Source organism: Ornithodoros turicata, chromosome 7 (assembly GCF_037126465.1).
Source record: "Ornithodoros turicata isolate Travis chromosome 7, ASM3712646v1, whole genome shotgun sequence".
Lineage (NCBI taxonomy): Eukaryota > Metazoa > Arthropoda > Arachnida > Ixodida > Argasidae > Ornithodoros > Ornithodoros turicata.
In genome coordinates this window covers 17842073-17862801 of record NC_088207.1, presented here as the reverse complement: position 1 = coordinate 17862801, position 20729 = coordinate 17842073, and the positions used below count along the sequence as shown (strand labels likewise).

At 44.4% G+C, this 20729-nt stretch overlaps 1 protein-coding gene across 1 annotated transcript in view; it reads right to left on the bottom strand.

Annotated features, from left to right (window-relative positions):
- LOC135400264 (fatty-acid amide hydrolase 2-A-like) overlaps window positions 1-20179 on the bottom strand; it is a 36016-nt gene extending 15837 nt beyond the window's left edge. The window contains exons 1-4 of the mRNA XM_064632046.1: window positions 19852-20179; window positions 18086-18299; window positions 14576-14785; window positions 11712-11831 (exon numbers count right to left, since the gene is read on the bottom strand). Coding sequence (XP_064488116.1) covers window positions 11712-11831; window positions 14576-14785; window positions 18086-18299; window positions 19852-20037 — 730 coding nt within the window. The 5' untranslated portion in view covers window positions 20038-20179. The remainder of the gene's footprint in view (window positions 1-11711; window positions 11832-14575; window positions 14786-18085; window positions 18300-19851) is intronic.
- Window positions 20180-20729: the final 550 nt, after the last annotated feature.

Here is a 20729-nt window from a genome sequence, read left to right as displayed (position 1 = left end):
CAATAATAGATATTTATTCTCCGCAGGGAAACCAAAAAAATTTGTTTTCCGTTTTTGGTTCAAGTTGGAAATTCAAATCAACAGCACTTACCACAAGAGCTCAAGTACACAATAGATGGCATCCATCATATTTAGGTATAGGAAACTCAGAAATTAATTCTCCCGAATCGAAGTTGATCCCATCCTTTCCCCAGAAACTCAACGACTTGCTGCTATTTAGGTCAGCTACGTTGTAGTCTTTTATGCATGAACCTCACGTCATCAGAATGTGCCAGAGCGCAAGACGGGCTGGTTATTTTTCTTTATAGCCACATGGTGGGACCTTGTGACCTCGCTCTTTTTTCTCCCTCTGCACTGTAACCGTTTTCACACCTTTAAAGGAGTACAGAGGGCCATCCAAAAAAAATTCAGATTAAGACATCTGATGAAAGTGTGTGTGTCATTATACAGAATAGCGCGAAAGGTTTTAATGTGTGCAATTTGTTTCCCAGAAAAAAGCTCACATAAACATAGCTCCGCGCCTTCACCCTTAACTCGCCACTCCAGCTATAACGAGAATGAGGAGGTATGATGTCACGTCACCGATGACGGCATAAGGAGACTCGTTCTGGTTTGCCGGTCAGTGGGGGTCAGCGCCTTGTCTCTTTGCCGCCGTAAACCTGTTTTGCCAGTTTTCCTCGAGAATTGGGGATAGAAGGAGCGGCCGAAGCATTACCGAGCAAGGAGAAAGGCTATATCAGAACCCCGAACAGCCGAGTAGCAGACGACAGCGGAGTAGCAGACAACATTTCTCTAGGCCAATCAGCGAGTGTTCTCCTTATAGCGTCAGCGCGAGGTTCCGGACCGATCACAGTCTGGTACTGCTCTTCACCACCGTTGCGCACGGTTGCTTTTTGCGGCGTATTTTAAATTCAATTTCTGCGATAATTATGACTCTGTGGTGTAAATTACTTCTCATGGTGCATCTTACTGGCCTACTTAACAGTTTTATAGGAAGAAAACTGGGTGTTAAAAATTACTTCTGTGCTACTTTAAAGGTGTAATAATGTACATGGCGCACGCCCTTTTCGCCGTAATTTTGGTAACATCATAATGGAGTACGGTTTAGCACTAATTTTCTTTACTCGCATGTTGTCTGTCCTCCAAAAATTCAGTCTTTCAAAGTCTCAACATTACTGAACAGTATTGTAGACACTTGCACGTGCTCGATTATCAGTAGCGATGCATATATGCATTGGCACGCATCTACGATATCCAAGACATAATGAAAGCAAGATCTGCACTGACACCTGATCTTTTGTAATGCTCTCTGAATTTTGCAAAATATCACCCTGGCGGTACAATGTTAGGCAACCAGGTTTAATGTGCATGGTGCACACCTTTAAAGGTGTGAACAAGTTTACAGTGTGTGTGATATCTAATCTAATCTTATAAACGGGGTTATCTTCATTGCAGTCAGTTCTCCTTATACCACGTGACACCGAACCAGTTCGAACCGGTTTTGAGCCATTCTTTCTTGAAGTGCCACTACGGACTAAATCTCGTGTCTTCAGAATCCTACCAAAGTTATGTTACTGAAATCTTCTTGTCTCACTTTACATTCCTGCAAAATATTTTGGCTCGACGTGACGCGAAAGCTTGGGAATTTTCATTCTTATTTTTGAGAACTGTGACGTAATGTTATGCTCAGACGGAGCGACCCGTCTCCCGACTGTCTTGTCGACGACGAGTCTTCCGGGGGGGCTCACTTTTTGCACTCCGGTAGCGGAGCCCCACGTGACATACCCAGCTTACTCGCATAATTTGCGCACTTTTTTTACCGAAAAATAACGCGAAGGTTGGGGGTGCGCAAATTATGCGAGGCATTAACAAGCTGACTTGAAAAATGTGCAAAATCTGTTAAAAGATGGTCCTTTAGGTGAATAATACAATACAATCTCGGTGATAGGAATCTCACGGGGTAGCGGAACACATTCGTATCATCCGAAATTCGTATAAAAAAATACACCAAAATAAAAATTTAGGCAAGAAAATAGACAGTGACTGTTCATTTTCTATAACAGTCAGTGAAAGAAGTCGATCGTATGGATTTTCTCTCTTCGTTTTTGGCCAATGCTGTAAAAATTTGCGAGATGATTCAAAAAGGGCCAGCACGTGCTTTCCACGCTTTTTCTAAAGCGAGCTTCTCCTAAAGCACGCATGCGTTAGGTGAAGCCCGCTTGCGGAATGCTGACGCGTATGTTGTCGCCAGAAGTTTTCCTGATATGTTCCCTCCACGTATTCTGGTCGTTCTTTCCTAAGCCAGCGCGATGTCACACAGCTTCGCGGTTTATTGTAGTGAGGGGATAAAAGGTCAAAACAGAGATAAGATACCATACCGGGTAATCCCTTTGATCTTATCTCCTCCACCAAGGGAGAGTCATTGCTTGCATTACGCAACATGATGTAGGGAATTCGTTGTGAGGATCTCCCTCCTTTTTCGAAAGAAGGAGCAGCATGCGCCCCGCGACGCGAGAGCGTCAGAGGGGAACGACCTCTGTTGCGCACGAAAGTAGGGGTGCGCAAATTATGCGAGTTTTTATTTTCACAACTTTTTTAGTGAAAAAGTGGGGGTGCGCAAATTATGCGATGGCGCAAATTACGCGAGTAAATACGGTACCATTCAACCGCTCCAACCTTGGAGAAAACACAAAGGAGGGAGAAGCCATCTCTCCCATTTTCCCCTCTTTCGATCAGCCTCACAGGACTTCACCATCAACCGGGCGCCGGCGTCATTCCTAGGAGATTAGTGCCCTCTCCAGAACATGACATCATTGCAGTTTGTGGGCCTATGATTACGCCACTCACTCATTGCGTCATCGAAACTTGTGGAGGCTCAGCAGAGATCCTCAAAAATTGACAGAAATGCATAGCGTTCGTAAACAGGATTGAAATTTCGCATTTTAGAATCTTTGAGGCGCTTTCTTTTCATGAACTAAATAAAATAAACGCTGCTTTTTTAGTCCGGAGTGGCACTCTAACTCTAGAATGAACCGGCTCATTTGAACGGAAACGAAAACCGTAACAAAAAACGTTTCAGTTCAGCACCCTGGTCCCGCAGGACTATTCAAATACCAAAGCAAGAGGGATTCCACACCCCTCCCTCTCCTGTACCACTATCATCTTTCTCCCTCCCTTCACCTTTCCCGCTCCCCCTTGATGTACAGAACCGCCACCCCCAATCAGGCTTGGATGCCGTTCAATTTGAGTACCATCCATCGTAAACTTGCGCTCGACTTTGTATGCATGTTTGTAAATGTTGGTGCGTGAAATTTTTAGTATATTGAGGGAACGTACTTTTGCACAAAATAGCTTTTATTTTACCGGAGGATTACGCACTTTCACTCGATCTTTGGAAAGATAAAGTGCCCATTCACTTCGTAAGATCTTGTCCACCATGTTATCCAAACTACACCGCTGAATCTTTTTTTTCAGACAACGATTTGTTGACATTGCAAGTACTTCATCTCCTGAAAAATTCCACTCTGAAAAATGTCATAACTATGTCAACAATAGCACATCCTGCAAGAACGGCTTGGATGCATTATTGGCAAAGTCCTTAAAAACCACTTGGCTCAAAACCACACCTCTTCGCGGCAATCAAAGAGATACAATCGGCACTCACTGACCTTTCCACAAACTGCTGTCTTTCGGAACCTGAAGATCCCAAGTTCGGTGGTGCAAGATGTTTTGCAAGTTTTGATTCACCAAAACTTCCCAACCTAAGCCAAATCTCTATGTGCTGCCGTAGGTTGGCATTTAATGATTCAATTTAATGATTTAAAGATGATGGTTGGAAGTTAATTCGTCCTAGCAGAGTTTGAGGTAACTCGTTACTGTAACTAAATTCCTTTTTTTTTTGTAACTTGTGACTTAACTCGGTACTTTTGCGCCGTGGTAACTTTCAGGGGAATTCGTTTCTTTTTTCAGGTAAATTTGCCAAAGTAAGTTAAGTTAAGTTCCAAGTCACTTTTAATTCGCTTTTCACTTACGTGCTCATATTTTCTTGCTTTCTCTCCGGTTCCTTCATGGCATTTTTTGCCATGAAACGTGATATTCAATCAATGACAGTATTTTATTCAGGAAGTAAGAGCCGCTGCCACTGAAATGGAGCTGAACCATTGTGCGCCCACAGGGAGTAAGACGAAGACTATCTAAGCGTGTTGCACTCCTCCGCAGGACTACTCAAGGTCTAACTCAACTGGGGGGGGGGGGGATGTACATTTATTAGAAGAAAAGTCAACTCAACTGCTCACGCGTGCTGCACCTGCGTAATGCTATTTTGTGTCCGAAGTAACCTGGAAGTAACTCGTTCTTTTTTTAAGAAGTAACTCAGTAACTGCGAGTTTTACTTTTCAGGCTGAAGAACTTAGTTATTAACTTAGTTACATTTTCCACACGGTAACGTAACTCGTAACAAGTTCTTTTTGACGGGTAACTTCTCAATCTATGCGTCCTAGTAAACTTCTTGAATGGAGAACAAGGCAGGCATCAGTATTGTTAAGTTCAATGAGTTGCCGTCGTTTGCGTGTATTTCGTAGAACCATGCCAATGCATCATTTTAGCTCCACAGTTGATCTCCACCTCTTGAAATACACTACAGTACTGGTTCCTACAATGACCACCACCTGGGTCTCTGAATACAGGGCCAGTACTGAACTCGTAGCTTTCACCGCACAGCAAAACGGAAGCACAGTTGGACGAGGAGGCACCATGCATGTGCAATCGGAACGTACATGGCTGTCGTCTCATTACAGAGAGGAAGGGCGCAGCTCGCGTTATTTTGCTCAGCAACTGAACAAAAGGAGAACCTCGAGCTTACCTCAAGTTACAAAGTAACGTAAAAGAGGGACAAGTTCCTGGGGAAGAAAGTAAAACTCAAAAGCAAGGAGTTCAGTTAAAGGTTACCAAGAAACGTAAGTTAGTTACGAGTAACCCCCAACACTAGGCATAAGAAGGTTATGATAAGATGCCTGATAGTAAACTATATAACTTTGGACGAAAAAAGCAAGAAGAATAGCATTAAGACTACGGAAAGAGAATCGGAAACCAGGCAGTGGGTAACTATGCAAGCAGAAAGGTCGTCTATTACGGACAGAGAATATAAAAACCAAATTTGCCAGGAGGGAATTTTTAATAACTCTAGGGGGAACACACTGCTGTTTGAGGCCAGGATAAAAATGCTAATAACAAAAGCTGACGTTGCTAAATATTCAAGAACATTAGCTACAAATTATCGTAGTTGATGATGCCAGCCACAAGCGTCGTTCCCTCTGGCGAAATGAGAAGCTTGCTCCAACAGTTATTCTTAGACAGCCAAAATAAGGATATGACTCAGGTGTCTGCAATCTCCACAGTGTCACAAACCTTCTTGCCTCTACTTCCTTTCACTAAATGTGACAAAACAATTATTTAGCTCAATAGTGTCCTCGACCCACTCCAAAGTCGAGTTGCTTACTTGACTTTGAAATAACTGGAGTTATAATTTTTCTATTGCGTTTACTGACAACCCTTGACAACAGCATTTTTGACGTGTGCAGAATTTTTTTTTTTTTTGTCGTAAACGACTCAACATTTTCTCGACCTGTCTTACTACCTCATTTCATTTTGTTCTGCTTTCTGTGTATTACGTGTGTTTAAACCTAGCTAAGCATTTCCTGTGCCAGATAAAATAGCATGAACACAGGTGAGCTGGTAGACCGATGTATGGGGAGAATATGAAAGTCACGAAGATATTTTGCATCTTTCTATGTAGTTGTCTCTTCTTTCCCACCACTCAGTACCGTAGAATGAAATGGGCCTGTACACATACAAAGCAGTATTGCTTACTTCCGTGACTTCGCAATGATTAAAAAAAAAAAAAAAAGAACTGGTCAATGCCGTACTCTACACGAACCATATTCCTCGATAACTGACAAAGCCCACGTACTCATGTCGCGTAATTGATTCATAAATTATCACAACTGCAAACAGAAACTGGAATGTGGAGAGGAGAAATCTTCCTTCTCCCACCATTTGTACAACAGAGGGTGCTGTGACGTCATCCTGCACTGTCGCCTGCTTCAACTCCTACATACTCCCTTTAGTTTCGGAGAAAATGAAAGGATGTTTGAGTCATGGATCTGAATATACTACTCTTTGGGCCCTTTTCTGAGCAACATGAACCATTATTCCTGGAGAGAAAATGAAGCGCGCCTTACTATTACACGCGAAAAGAATTGCCATTTCTGCCCGTGCTGGCATCTCTGCAGCCAGCACGGGCAGGAAGCCACATTCAAGATGAAGAGTTCAGAAAAAGATACGAGAATTGTCCTCGTACTCTGAAAAGAGGCAGTGTGACACACTGTGGGCTCCCACTAAACGAAACCCAGTAAAATAAAAATTACGAATCAACGGAGCAATAGGGTCACCTTTGGTTGGCTTCATGTGTATGGAATGATCAAAATACATAGTCCGAAAATTAAAACAACCTGTTCTATGTACTGCGAGTAAATGGGACAAAGTGTAAGAACCAAGATACCGGCAGAGATTGAAAACCACGGGAAACTACCATCTACGTCTCGCAACCCAGGCAGAAGTCATAGCCGATGCGATCCAATCCACCAGCCACTCGTACTGCTTTAGGTTTAGTTCACATCTGCATGTGTCCTCAAGGAGTCCGCCAACAAATAGTCACATAAAGCACTTTCGCTTGCTACAATGCTGCATATAATTCAGCGACATGAACACATGGTCGTGGGGGCGGCCCAAAAACAGAAACCGCGAAGTTTGATATGACAAAGTGAATGCTGTGGTCAAGGTAGGGAGACTTCCCACACACTGAATGAGGATGTCGACAATGCCATATGATGCGATGACACAGGTGTTCTCCAAAACCTGGCTGTGGAGTTTGTGTGAACAGAAAGATAATCCCTACTGTAGACAAGTGAGGGGTGCATAAAATTCCTTGCGAGACACGAGAGACATTCCCCCAGAAGCAGAAGATGCGAAAAGCGTCATAGCTTTCTGCTGTCACGCGAGCGCTCAACGTCGCGTGTTCACGTACACTGCTAACTGTGGGGAATATCCTGCTACACAGCCACAAGATATTCCGTAGCAGATGACAGAAAAACATGACGACTGCGTTTTCTGCTAAATGTGCAGTACGCCACTCCCAATATTCCGCACCGTGTGAATGCTCACATAACACGGGACGGAACTTCGTCTTTGTAAGCAGTGCTTTTGCTTTTTCTTCCACTAGAATATTCCACGAGGATGTCGCTCGTGTGAATACACGGTTAGGCGTACATACATATTTTTAAAAAAAAAAGGCAATCGCAAAATGGAAATAGAACAGTCATTACCTCATTTTTTCCTAGCCACACACAATGCAGTAAATTTATGTTTTTGAATTAAGGTCACATTTCAAGAAATCTGTGTACTACATTCCTTCATTGAAACTTGTGATATACAGTGAACTCCCGTTAAGACGAACACGAGGGGACCGCGGAAATTTGTTCGTCTTATCAGAAGTTCATCTTAACAGAAGGACCCAAAAGTGTCATAGAAAATGTCAAAAACAGGGTAGCAATTGTGAAACGGCATATTGGCAACATGGCAGCATACAATAGCTTACTTCCTGCCAGTTTGGCCACCTACTGAAGCGTTATTAAGCCGCTGGTTGCCCACTGCTGCGCACGCGGATAGAATGGGCCCTAACAGCACGCGAACGGCAGTTCCCCCGAGACTGCACGCGAATTGCGCAATCGCACGTGCCGCACTGTAAGGAGCGAACGTATTCCGAATGCCTGCACATCAAAAGACACCACAAAGTTTGGGTTTCATGTTATGGTGCACTTGCAAAAGGGGGAAAGGCTGTGTGTGGTCGGCCCAAATAGGGAAGGCTAGATTTTGAACTTTTCGCCATCCCGTAACGTTTGCAAAACGCTCGTGCTCCCCGGTTGACGGCCAATGCGCGTGACGGAATGAGCGCGCAAATTTTGAAAAATAGCTATAACGATCGCTATGTGCAGATCAAGATTGAGCCCCAAACGACCACAGAGTCTTTCTGCGTGGCGGGGGTGGTGGAAGCTGAGCCCCAAAGGTGCCGTGTGCACAGCATCACGTGCCTTCCTCGCTTCCGTGCGTGCGGCGAAGCCCGTTTACAGGCGCCGCGGGCGCCGGAAAAGTTTGGGTTATCCGAAGTGCCCGCGGTGTCTGTTCGTGTTAAGCGGAATTTTTTTACATAGCGTCTATGGGAAAACAAACAAATGTCCGTAATTTGTTCGGCATAACCGGAAATTCGGCTTAAGCGAGTTCGGCTTAACGGGAGCCCACTGTATATGGAACAATAGAGTCGAACCTCGATATAACGAAACTCACGAGGACCGCAATTGCTTCAGTTTTATCTGACATTTCGTCACATTGAAATGAAGGGCACGAATCGCGACCTTTGCGAGGAGGGCGCGCTCTATATAAGCGTTGATAACTCCCGCTACGATGCGGAAAACTTTTTTGTGAAAAATGACAACTACAGCGCCAAAGGGCACCTACGCCATTTTACTCTTGTGGGAAATAGCTGGTTATACGCGTCTGCGTCATGCCTTGAAGACGCAGTGTCACGCATTGTTCGTACGCTGCCAAAGCCTCCGCAGCTTTCTCCATGTCGTGTTGCGATCCCGCAAACCTTCTACGTCCATGGCGGTGTGTCTTCCGTAAGGCTCTCCGTTGCTACGGCATGTTCGTCCCCATCAAGAAAATCATCTCCAGGGTTATTTTAGCAAACGTTGCACATTTCGATCGCATTGTAGAAATATAAGACTAGGTTTGGCCCGTCCCAAACTTTGCAGACTGATAGCCATTTATCTGAAGTTTCATTCGAATTTTTTGTAAGTGCTATGGTCATGCAGAAAGAAAATTAAAAATAAAGCAAAATCTCGCCCCATGCATTTTCAATGGCCTATCCCACACAAACACTGCCATTTTTTCTTGTGTCTGCTTCACATAAACATCACTTCACACAGGTAGCGCTGCCTACAATGATGTGACATGCCGATTCTGATGTTATGCACCAATCCTCTTGTTCCAGTCTTGTTCTGTATGCTGGTGCCACCTGTGTGTGGTGAAATGAAAATCAAGCGCACACAGCAGAAAATGGCGACTTTTGAGTGAGATAGGCCGTAGAAAATGCATAGAGTGAAATTTTGCTTGATTTTTAATTTTTCTTCTACAGGACCATAATGCTCACAAAAAATTCCAACAAAACTTCAGACAAATGGCTACCAGTCTGCAAAGTTTGGTGTTGGATAAAACGTGTCTTCTATTTTTACAATGCAATTAAAGGCTTTGGGGTCATAAGGCTTATCTCGTTCTTTGCTGTATCGAGGTCGCGGCTAGAAGTGTTTTGTTGTAGCCGGAGTTAAAATACATTGATCTCTATGGCCCTCTGGTGGTGAATCCAAATTATTTTGCTCTATCACAAGTTTCGTTATATCACGTTTCATTGTAACGAAGTTTGACTGCTGTATTTCCATTCCCCTCGTGTTTCGTTTCGAGTTCGAGTCCACTGTAATGCACGCTATGTGTGATAAATTTAGGGCTGTGCAAAGACACGATATATTAAATATGAATCCAATATTGTCAGTATTCGTGTTAGATTCGATTCGACAATTCAAAATTTCTGGCTTTCGAATAAATTGAATATTCAAAATTTCAGAAGCACAGCAGCCTCACACGTTAATTCCAAGCAGCGTTTTCCCGGCGGGAATACGGTGCTTTCCGGATTTGTGACGTCAGCGTCTCACGAAATCATTCAGCACGTACAACAGCGTCTGCGTGTGTGTTTGCAATGGCTGTCAGTGACCCTCCAAACCTCCAAACAACAGCAGTTACCACGACTGGCAGGTGTTCCAACTGTCGCTTTGCAGTAAATTGTCTTATGGTAGCGGCGATATTTCTGTCATCCTTTCATAGTTTATGCTTCCCATTGTGATTATAAATATGTGGTTGTATGTGCTGTGTGTGCACGTTTGCAATAAGCCTTGCACATGATCATGAAAGAACTGATGTTCTGAGGCTGGAACAACATAGCAGGGACAAATACATACAAAGCCTCAATTTGCCTAGGAAATTAACGATGAAAGATGAAAGTCACTGAAAAGGTTAGCCAGCTGTAGGACTCGAACCCACATCTTCTGGATTGCCGGTCCAGGGCTCTACCAATTGAGCTAAGCTAACACGCCTTCTCAGCGACTTCCAGGGTGCGTCATCTGAAGGGACAAACCAGCCACTCTCTCTCACTCATCCCCCTTTCACTCTTACATTTTTGCTCACTCATACACACATTCATACGACGGGATCGACGCAGGTGGCAACTGTTGAACATGAAAGAACTGATGTTCTGAGGCTGGAACAACATGATGCTTAAGGCCATGACTAACCAGAAATGTGCAGAATTTAGGATGTATCGTGGAACCTGAGGTTTTACCGTATTTTCTCGAATCTAAGATGACCTCGAATATAAGACGACCCCCCCCCCCCCCCCCCGAGTTCACGGTACACGAATTTGAAAAAAAAGCTAAATTGTTCCTGTATTTACGAAAATGTTAACTTTTCATCAAAGCGCCGGAGACCGACGCCATGACAGTGAACGAAGAACGGATCACCAATGAACGCCGTTTCGGCTGTCCCGATTTTGGCCGCATTGCTGTATTTGCATCGCGCTGACACCGCAACACGTGATATCGGTCGCGCCGTGCTGTTGGCCGATACTGTAACCCGCTTCCGCCTCTCCCCTGACCTCGTTGTGGCGCGCATATTGGAATATAAGACGACCCCCCGACTTTGGAACACTAGATTTTGGAAAAAAAAAAGGTAGTTTTATAATCGAGAAAATACGGTATATGGAATTTCGCAGAACTACGAATCTCGACTGAGGAACACAGCTTCGGTGCCCGAGGTGGATGTACCTACAGCTCGTAACACCCTTTCCCACACCACCTAAGTGAGAGGAAATCAAACGTGTACCATGCATCTCACGTTGGCAACACTGGTTGAGCTCACATCCATCCCATCTTGACTACTTCGGTTTTGCTCCCATTCCGCCTAATGTGTTCCTCACAGCGAAGTGTGTGATGACTAAACATTCCCACTTGGGGGGAAGAAGGGTGCAGAGGTTAGTATGGTACAGAGGAACTCTACGAAAGCACCCGACAGCTTTCCTGCAGTTACTGTGTTAACTGTGTTGTGCTACTGGTCAAGCAGCACAAAGTACCCTGTGGTGCTTAGCTATACAACTGTATCTTGGATTTGTAAGACACTTTAGTTCTATGTCATGCAAGTTAATAACAATTCTGTCTTCGTAGTCCTCTGTCAGCCTAGACGTGCAAGCATTTTCAATAGAAAATTGTAGAATTTCTGATTCCCTACCGCAGAATTCGAAATTTTCTGCAGCAGAAAAACCAGGCCCTTAATGATGCCTTGGTGGAGTCCCACTTAAACAAGCTTGACACTGTGTGTGTCAATGCATGTCTACTTATTCCTCACCATTTATGGCCCATCTATATAAGTGTACCGTAACAACGGTGCACTGCACTGTTGCGCTGTTGTTGCTCCATCTTTATGTAATCGCCATAGGATGCATTTGTGGTACTATATGCAAAACAGCTAATTAAGTTAAAAAGTCTATCTGTTACCTGCTGTTGGTTTGTGAGCAAAAACTCCACAAAACGCAGCCGCCAGCCTGGCTTCACCCATCCAGTCACTTCCAAGGCCAATAACTGAGGCTGCTGATGCAAGCAGTGCTGCCTCCCCACCTGCATAGTGATAATTCATGTTAAACGCTACTAATTCAGTCTAAACCCTATGCCATGTGTAGCATCTAGTCCCAAAGTTTCCATAGCATAGCATAGGCTCATTGTGGGCAAGGAGAAGCGAATGCTATGAAAGTATCTAAGGAAGCAAAACAAACTGAAACGAAAGAAGATATTTCGACACATTGTTTATGGCAATCTTGGAGCTCTTTACTAGTTTGAACCGCACCGGCTTTCAACAAACATAACAAAAAGTGCAAAGAGACCTCGTGCCTCGAGGAGAGAAGAGACCTCGAGTCCTCGTGCAAAGAGACCCGTGCGGAAACTTGAAGACCTCGGTTTACAGAAAACCGTGCGACACAGGTCAGGTCCTGCATTATGGTTCGGGGCACCCTCTTGAACACAAGCGATCGGTTGTTCGTTCCCTGCTTTCACGTGCCATGAAGATCCCTTCAGATCATCAGACAAGACATGAAGAAATAACAAAGGCCAAAGCGGATCTACGAAGAAGGGCATACCCCGAGCAATTTATCTGTGATACATACCACCGAATGATGAATACACGCCCGGAACAGGCGGAAAGTAGTCAAGAAAGACCCATGTACGTTACCATCCCCTACCTGAAGGGTGTGTCAGAACCAATTAGACGGGTGCTCTCCCAGGTGAACATTAAAACTGCATTTAAGCCCACGACAACACTGAGGAACGTACTAAGCCACCCCAAGGACAGAACACCACCGGAAGAAGAACGAGGCGTTGTATACAAGGTATCTTGTCAAGATTGCCCTGCCGTGTACATCGGAGAAACAGGAAGGAAGACACGAACAAGAATGAAGGAACACAAGAAAGATATCGAGAAATCAGCAACAAACCCAACAGAACTGTGTGAACACGCGCGCAAAACAGGACACGTGTTAGACCTTGACAACCCATGCATTCTGGCGAAAAAGAACAAATGGGGGGTGAGGAGACAGCTGGAGTCATGGCACATAAAGAAAACAAAAGAAGCTATCAATCGACAACCAGGCCCCCTCCCAGAATGCTACGCTCCTCTTCTACGTAAATACCCGGTGACGACCAGGACAGCGTCATTCTGATGATGGGACCCGAATGGGACCCGAAACGTTAACTGTATTTTGTTATGTTTGTTGAAAGCCGGTGCGGTTCAAACTAGTAAAGATGTCTACTCCCGGCAATTGGACTATATTCAGATCTTGGAGCTATAGCAATCACAATTTTCCTGAAAGCTTTCATGCAAATGTTCCAGAACATTTCACCCATGCGATATTCCATGCCTGAGATTCCTGGCTTGCAGTATTTCTTGTATGTAATAACTAGTACTCTTTGTCTACTTCCACTGGCAGGAGTTCAGTGAATGCCCTCTTCCTGAAGTTTTACGGTTTAACCCGTTTCTTCCCCGAATTTACACCCCAAACTGAAGATTGCCGCTTTAGGGTGAAACCCAATTTTTACCCTGCAAATTGCCTTCACAGCTGAAACATCTGTAGGAATGCATATTAGCTTGTTCGGCAGCAAACACAATTATGTACATCACTCTTTTTACCAAACCAGTACAGTTCATTTGAGTAATAGAGCCCCACTCCTCCCAAAATTTAGCATACGGGAAGTTTTTCCATCCGATTTCTTGTGAATTTAGAGCACATGTTGATTTCCCCCATTTTTACCGCCTGAATTGAAACAAAGAAAAAATTCCTGAAAACTTCAGGCTCTACTTATTCAACATTCTGATCTGGTCACAAGAGACATGGAGGACAATGGGGGAACTGAGAGAGGTACCCCACTCCAAGAGGAACACTTTACAGCCTTGGTTGTCAGTAAAATGCATGGATGAAACTACACACACCACCTGATCTCTATGTCGTGTAAACGGTGCTGTTGACTGCCTCCATACAGCATACCATCGTTTTGTTCAGCGAATCCACTGGTGGTTACGGAGTGTGACTTCACCTTAGTCGGGTTACGAACAGCATTGAGACTCACGAATGTGCGTTCCACATCTTGGTCTGATAAAATAACCTATGCTACACTCTCAATCATCTGGGTGGGTAAAATTTCTCTACGGACCGATAACTGTGGTGTTGCTCATGAACACGGTCGTCTTGCGACGCAAACCTTCGAATCATTTATTACTACCATGTGTCGATGGATTTATTATTACTGAGTGTCGATCCTCCTCGATTAATTAGTTATAGCTAGTGGGTAATTGCTCAGCAAGTAATTACTTGTAACTAAGTTACTTTCCAAGAATACGATGGAAATTGATGTTCCAGAAGACATGGGTTCGAGTCCTACAGCTGGCTAACCTTTTCAGTGACTTCCTTCTTTCGTTACTCTCCGAGACTGGACTTGAGCATTTAGCAGGAGGCTACTTTGGTAATTGCTAAAACATAATGAACAACAGGAAGCGATTGTTTATTTTCGCTTTATCGGTAGGCTCTAAAAGACTCTGCAAGAGGCCATGAGTCATCCAACATGGAACCACTTCGCTCTGACTCCAATGTGGACAAAACATCAAAATCAACTGATTATCCAAAGCCGCTGCACCTGCCAGATATCGCCGTATGAAGTGAAACCCTGAATCTCTGCCTGAATAATTACTCAGAACACATGGCAAAGAAAGAGATATACATATGCACTACTAGAAAGAGCTAAATTTACGCATACCTTCCTTACTCAAACCAGTAGAACAGCACGATGCAGATACTGTTTATTATTTTCCTACTTACCGCTGCAGCCACCAGGAGAGCGTGTGAGATCGCAGGGGTTGTTGGTGTGCCCATTTATGTGATTCGTTGTCTCTGCTCCAAGACATAGCTCGGGGACATTAGATACAGCAAGCGGCACAGCCCCAGCACGTACAAGCAGCTCCACTGCAGTTGCGTTAGAATCTGCTTTTCTGCTCCAGTGCGTGTATATACCACAATGGTGCAGTTGTCCTGAAATTTGTGAGACAGCAAACTTAACAAGGATGCCAGAGTAGAAATCATGTCTCCTCGTAATGTAGCAGCATGGGAAAGTACTACTAGGATTGAGGACTGGCCACAGCATGGAGCAGCTGTGTGCAATTTATTTATTTATCAATCGATTTATTTATTTATTGGAGAGGGGGGAATATACAGGGTGTCCCAGAAAACGTGTCATTGAATTATAATTTTAAAAAAAACTACGCCACCTAGAATAGAGAAAAGAAGGCATAGCTCCCTAACACCACGGAACATCCTGCTTTCAAAGTTCTCCTGTAGAATGTGGGGAGAGGCTTGCTCTCCCTACCGATATCCTACGTAATATGTAACGAGACGAAAATACATGGACTACATATGGTTTGTACCTTGCTGGACCATCCATTGTCCGAAAAGAGAGTTTATATATCGACAAGAAAAAAATACATTGAAAAAGTTTGGTCCTCACAAAAATCGTCCATAATTTGAGTCGTCCATATTAATGAGGCACCACTGTAAACAGCTGTATCTGTAATTGAATTTCTGCGCAGCACTTTCAGTAGCTTCCGTATTTTTGTCCTGCTGAGGAATGAAGCCACTGATTCGAGACAAAATTTCATCGCTACTCTTCATCATGCCTCAAAACAGCCCCGAATCAGCTTTTCCTCAGTTGCAAGCCCTTGCAATAACTGCCAAATTGAGGTAGCTCATACTTACATCGCCGTAAAACCAGAACCAGATGCGAACACGTCATTAGTTTTCCTTGTCCATTTTAAGAACTATGCAACTCTACTGGATGACAATTTGTAGACAGCATCTGTTCAGCCAACAACTCAGGAGTGTCTGCTTAAAGGTACTGCAAATCAGTAGAGCTGCAATTTACAATATTTAGCGTGCCCTGTCACATACAGGGTGGGTGCTCTAAAAGTTCAGTCACATTTTCGCGCGTGACGCGATACCTACTTGACATGAAAGAACTGATGTTCCGAGGCTGGAACAACATAGAAGGGACAAATACATACAAAGCCTCAATTTCTTAGGCAAATTGAGGCTTGGTATGTATTTGTCCCTTCTATGTTGTTCCAGCCTCAGAACATCAGTTCTTTCATGTTCAACAGTTGCCACCTGCATCGATCCTGTCGTATGAATGTGTGTATGAGTGAGCAAAAATGTAAGAGTGAAAGGAGGATGAGTGAGAGAGAGTGGCTGGTTCGTCCCTTCAGATGACGCACCCTGGAAGTCGCTGAGAAGGCGTGTTAGCTTAGCTCAATTGGTAGAGCCCTGGACCGGCAATCCAGAAGATGTGGGTTCGAGTCCTACAGCTGGCTAACCTTTTCAGTGACTTTCATCTTTCACCTACTTGACGCAAAGACTTCCACTGCCTCAGGGTGAAGAATTTATGGCAGAGAAACCTACGAAAAAAATCTGGTTACCAAGCACTGCGCAATAAAATAAATATGAGCATGCACACTTTCGTCTTTATGCATTTCCTCCCATGCCTTATACCGATGTAAACACGGCGGCCTGCCGATGGTTGTGTATAGCATCCGCTTAGGTGCGCTAGCCGACATGAGTTTGTTTCAGTTTCCACATCGCTAGCGCCCCTAGGTGGAAGCTGCGCACAACCATTGACAGACCGCTGTGTTTACATCGACGCAGCACATAGGAAATGCAAGAAGACTAAAATTTGCGTGGTTGTATTTATTTTGTTACGCAGCACCTAGTAACCATGACTTTTTCGTACGTTTCTCTGGCACGCAAATTATTCACTCTGTGGTAGCAGAAGTCTGTCTGTCAAGCAGGGATAGCGTCACGCTCGAAAGTGTGACTGACCTTTTCAAGCACCCACGCTGTATATAACTTGTGCTGGTTTTACAAGCAACAAGCTATTTTATCGTAATTTCATGCGTATTAGCCACGGCTTATGCATAGGGCCTGACTTTTTCGGGTTTTATTTTTGGCCAAATTCGGGGGGTAAATATCGAGTGATATTTTTCATTTGAAAATTCGGGTGTATTCGGGTTAAATCCCGTTACGGCATATTCTGTCGTCAGGAATTCGGGTGTATTCGGGTGATTTTTTTTTGTTTAATAAAAATTTGTCTTAACATGGAACTAATGTTTAGCAATGTTATCAAACTTTATTTTAATGCATGCTTATCAGTGTTCCACGCGACCCGGATGTTTTCGGGTAGATTCGGGTTAAACCCCAACTTTACAGATTTCGTTCGGGGGGTAAATATCGGGCGGATACGGGTTTAACCCTAAAAAGTCAGGCCCTACTTATGCACAATTTTTTTTTTCTCATGGGCCCTCTGCGGCTTATCCATAGAGCCTGAAGTTTTCGGGAAATATTTTTTTCTAAATTCGAGGGGTAAAAAATCGGGTAAATAAACATGTGCACTAAATTCATGTGAATTTGGGTGAAAAAACTTCCAGTATGCTAAATTCGGGGTGAAATCGGGCTCAGTTGCTCAAACTAACTGTAGTGGTTTGGTACAAACGGTGAGATAACTGAATTTTTCTGCCAAACATGTAAATTATTGCATTCCTACAGACATCCCAGTGAGGGCAATTTGCCGGGTAAAAATCGGGTTTCGCCCTAAGGTGCAAACTTGGGGAAGAATCGGGTTCTTTAAATAGTAGACCCCGAAACCCTAAACCCTAAAACTCGAACCCTAAAACTTCAGGCTCTACTTATCCACCGGTGTGGCTTATCTGATGACTGTTTTTCCCCGGTATTTTCCCCGTACGCCGGATTTAACGAAAGGGCCAACAGTGTCCCTGGAACAGCAACGCCCTTCCAATGCACGAACAATGCGTAACATGTCCGCGTCGAAATTCGAGTAGGCTTGCCTTCCTGGTGTCATCCACCGAGCAGCCTCAACGAAAGTGGTGACAGTGATTCATGTCTTCCGGAAGGCCACTGACCCGTCAATCCATGAAAAACAGGCAAAAGGGCACAATCCGATCCTGGTAGAACACTACTTGTACACCGTGCCGACCCCCGAATATGAACCGCAGGGTTTATGGCCTTCTCTACGGTTTCCTTGGTCACACAAATCAGTTGCGTCGTACTGCTCGCGGCTTATCTGCGAGTGTGGCTTGTCCGCCCGAAAATTTTCAAAACGTTACCAAAAACGGGTCCCGCGGCTTATCTGCAGTGCGGCTTATACTTGTGAAATGACGGTAAACTATGCCGCCAACGTTACCCCAGACTGTCTGCTGCTTTACGGTTCCTTTTAAAGACTGCTCGAGCCATATACGAGTGGAGAAGGAGGCAAACTGGAAGGCATACCTCTAACTGCGAGAGCCCCAACAACTGTAAATGGAACACCAAGCAGAGGCTGAAGGGATGAGAGTCTATCCAATGATTCAACTTCCATCAACTTGTCAACAGCCGCAGCTTCTTCCAGAGCAGCTTCGTACCTAGTGTCCGATGTTGCATTAATGAAGGGCTCCACATCTTTTATCCGGTTGATGTAAGACTCCACCAAGGTCTTGCACTTCAACTAGAATGCGAAAAGAGTCTCCTTAAGATGCCTGGAACTCAAATTATGCACTTTTCGTTCCAATCTAGCTCGTCATTGCGAACGTATAGAATGAATTTCCAATCTCCATTTAATTCCTAACTATTCAACTGTTGCAAAACAGTCAACTAACAACATATCAACTAGTAACAACTATTCGGTTGTTGCATGAAACAGAAAATGCTCGCGACAGTAACAAGTGCCTTTCAACAGTCCACTTGCTCAACGTCACTCCTGCCTTATGAACACCTTCCGTTCTTGTGTGGGTAAGTACGGTCGACTCACGCCGATCCAGGCTTCGCCTATCCAGATCGTGGGCTATCCAGACGACAAACATTTGGACAAATTTCGAAACGTGCAATTTGCCCACATTTATCTGGTTTTCAGTCAGGCACAATGTGCAGCCTCAGTTAATCGAGCGAACTGACAGCCTTGTGTAATTTCACCCCTTTCCCACTGTACCCATGTACTGCACATTGAACTGTCCACTACACTGCAGATGGTCCACCCAAAGGTGAAACCAGTTCACTTGGAGACCTGCATTCTCTTATGCGGAAATTAAGTGCTATAGTTCTGGATGACACAAATCCTGGGGTTGTCAACAGTGAATGGCATAATGACACCTGCACCAAGATCAGCGATGAAGACATCAATATTGTCTCTTCCATACTGATGACCAGCATGAACCCAATGACAGTGAGGAACTTGGTGTCGCGACATTTGAGACTGCGCAAAACGACATCGACAATAGCTCAAGCAGTTTCTTTAGCAAAACTATTACAAAAAATTAACGACATCAGTAACGAAGCTAACAGGAACTGAATTTTACGCAAATGACGATGCACAGTTTCTTATGCCCCAAGAAATAAACACAGACTTTGTTGACAACTGATGGCTCGTCTGCAGTTTCATTCAAACCCTATAGTTGCATGTATCCAGAACCTCGGCCATCAGGACATCACCCTTGGAAACATCCAGTACGTGCTGGGGAAAAAGAAGGTCGACTGTACGTATTCTGGGATAATGATACGTGTAATCTTTTTACAGTCACGAAGGTGAATATCACAATGACATTGTAGTTCTTTTTTCTTTTTTTTTTTTTTTCTGCTTCGAGGGAGCCAACATGAGAGAGCGCTGCTTGCCCACTGATAAGCTGCTCGCGAGCAGTTTATCTCTTGGCGTAGTGAAATGCGCTAGATTTGAAATCTGCCGCAGAATCCGTTGTCCACTTGTTGGCTAAAAATCACTGCTGTATAGGCACTTTCATATCGCAAAGCCGTCTTTTTCTTGCTCGCAATGATAGGCGCGAGAGGTTTTGTTTACTTGGATGGAGCAGGCAAGAATATGATTCATGCTGCCTGCACCGCAAATAGATGATGACGGGGCTCCGCCCGAAAAACGCTATTTCCATTTACATGCACTTAGTAGTGCACTTAGTAGTGGTAGTGGTCGCCAATTTTTTTTAAAGGCCCAGTTAAGGAAGGGCTTACATAACTCCCGACCAGACCACATTTCAAAAGTAGAGCAGGTATACCTTCCTAGAACGAATTTTGAGTGCAGACGCCGTAGCAGAATCCAGAAGAAGCAGGTCTGTGATGGGTGGAATGCATTCGTGCTTTCCGCCGCAAACATAGCGAAACAGGAGCCCAAGGAACAGAGTAACGATGCTTTTGATCACACACTTCGCTCGGGAAAGGATCCTTTGTACTTGACTTGGCATAACACAACGTCGTCAAGGCAGGCCGACTGTATTGTATTGCAATATAGTTGTCACATGGGTCTGTTTTGAAAAGGAACGGAAATGAAATCGTACCCCATCACAGGGCTGCCAGCAATCCAGCATAGGAGCATAGACATATAGGTTTGCTGTTCGCTGCACTTATTCTAGCAGCTCCAGCTGTACTGGAAGACAGCAGGTTCGCCCGGTATAACTAACGGGTTGCCATCGTACACCTCACACTTTAATACATCCCTTCTACTGACAGAGAGAAGTTCGTCCGAAACTGAAACAGAAACCAGAAAGCAGGCATTATGTTTCACTTTCGGTTTCAGAGTTTTGTGATAGTTTCTAACTTCCTCTTGAGTGCGGGGAGTGGTTCCTTTGTCGAAGAGCGTAGTGGGGCAGGGGGAAGAGGTAAATCCAATGTATAAACTGACGTTTCTTTTTTTTTTTTTTTTTGGAGTGGGGGCGATTGCTTGACCGCCCCTCCCCCTCCACTGGCTTTCGCGATAGCAGACGTAAGCTGGCAAACACGTCAGCAGTCACCACATTGGAAAAGTGGCTCGCTATAACAGACCCCAGCATCAATAAACAATTTCTTGCTGTGACGATCATATAACTGAAACCGTACGGCTGCGGGTACGTTGGGGATACACGTCGGGACTAGCGGGTGCGGATTGCAACAATGGGAA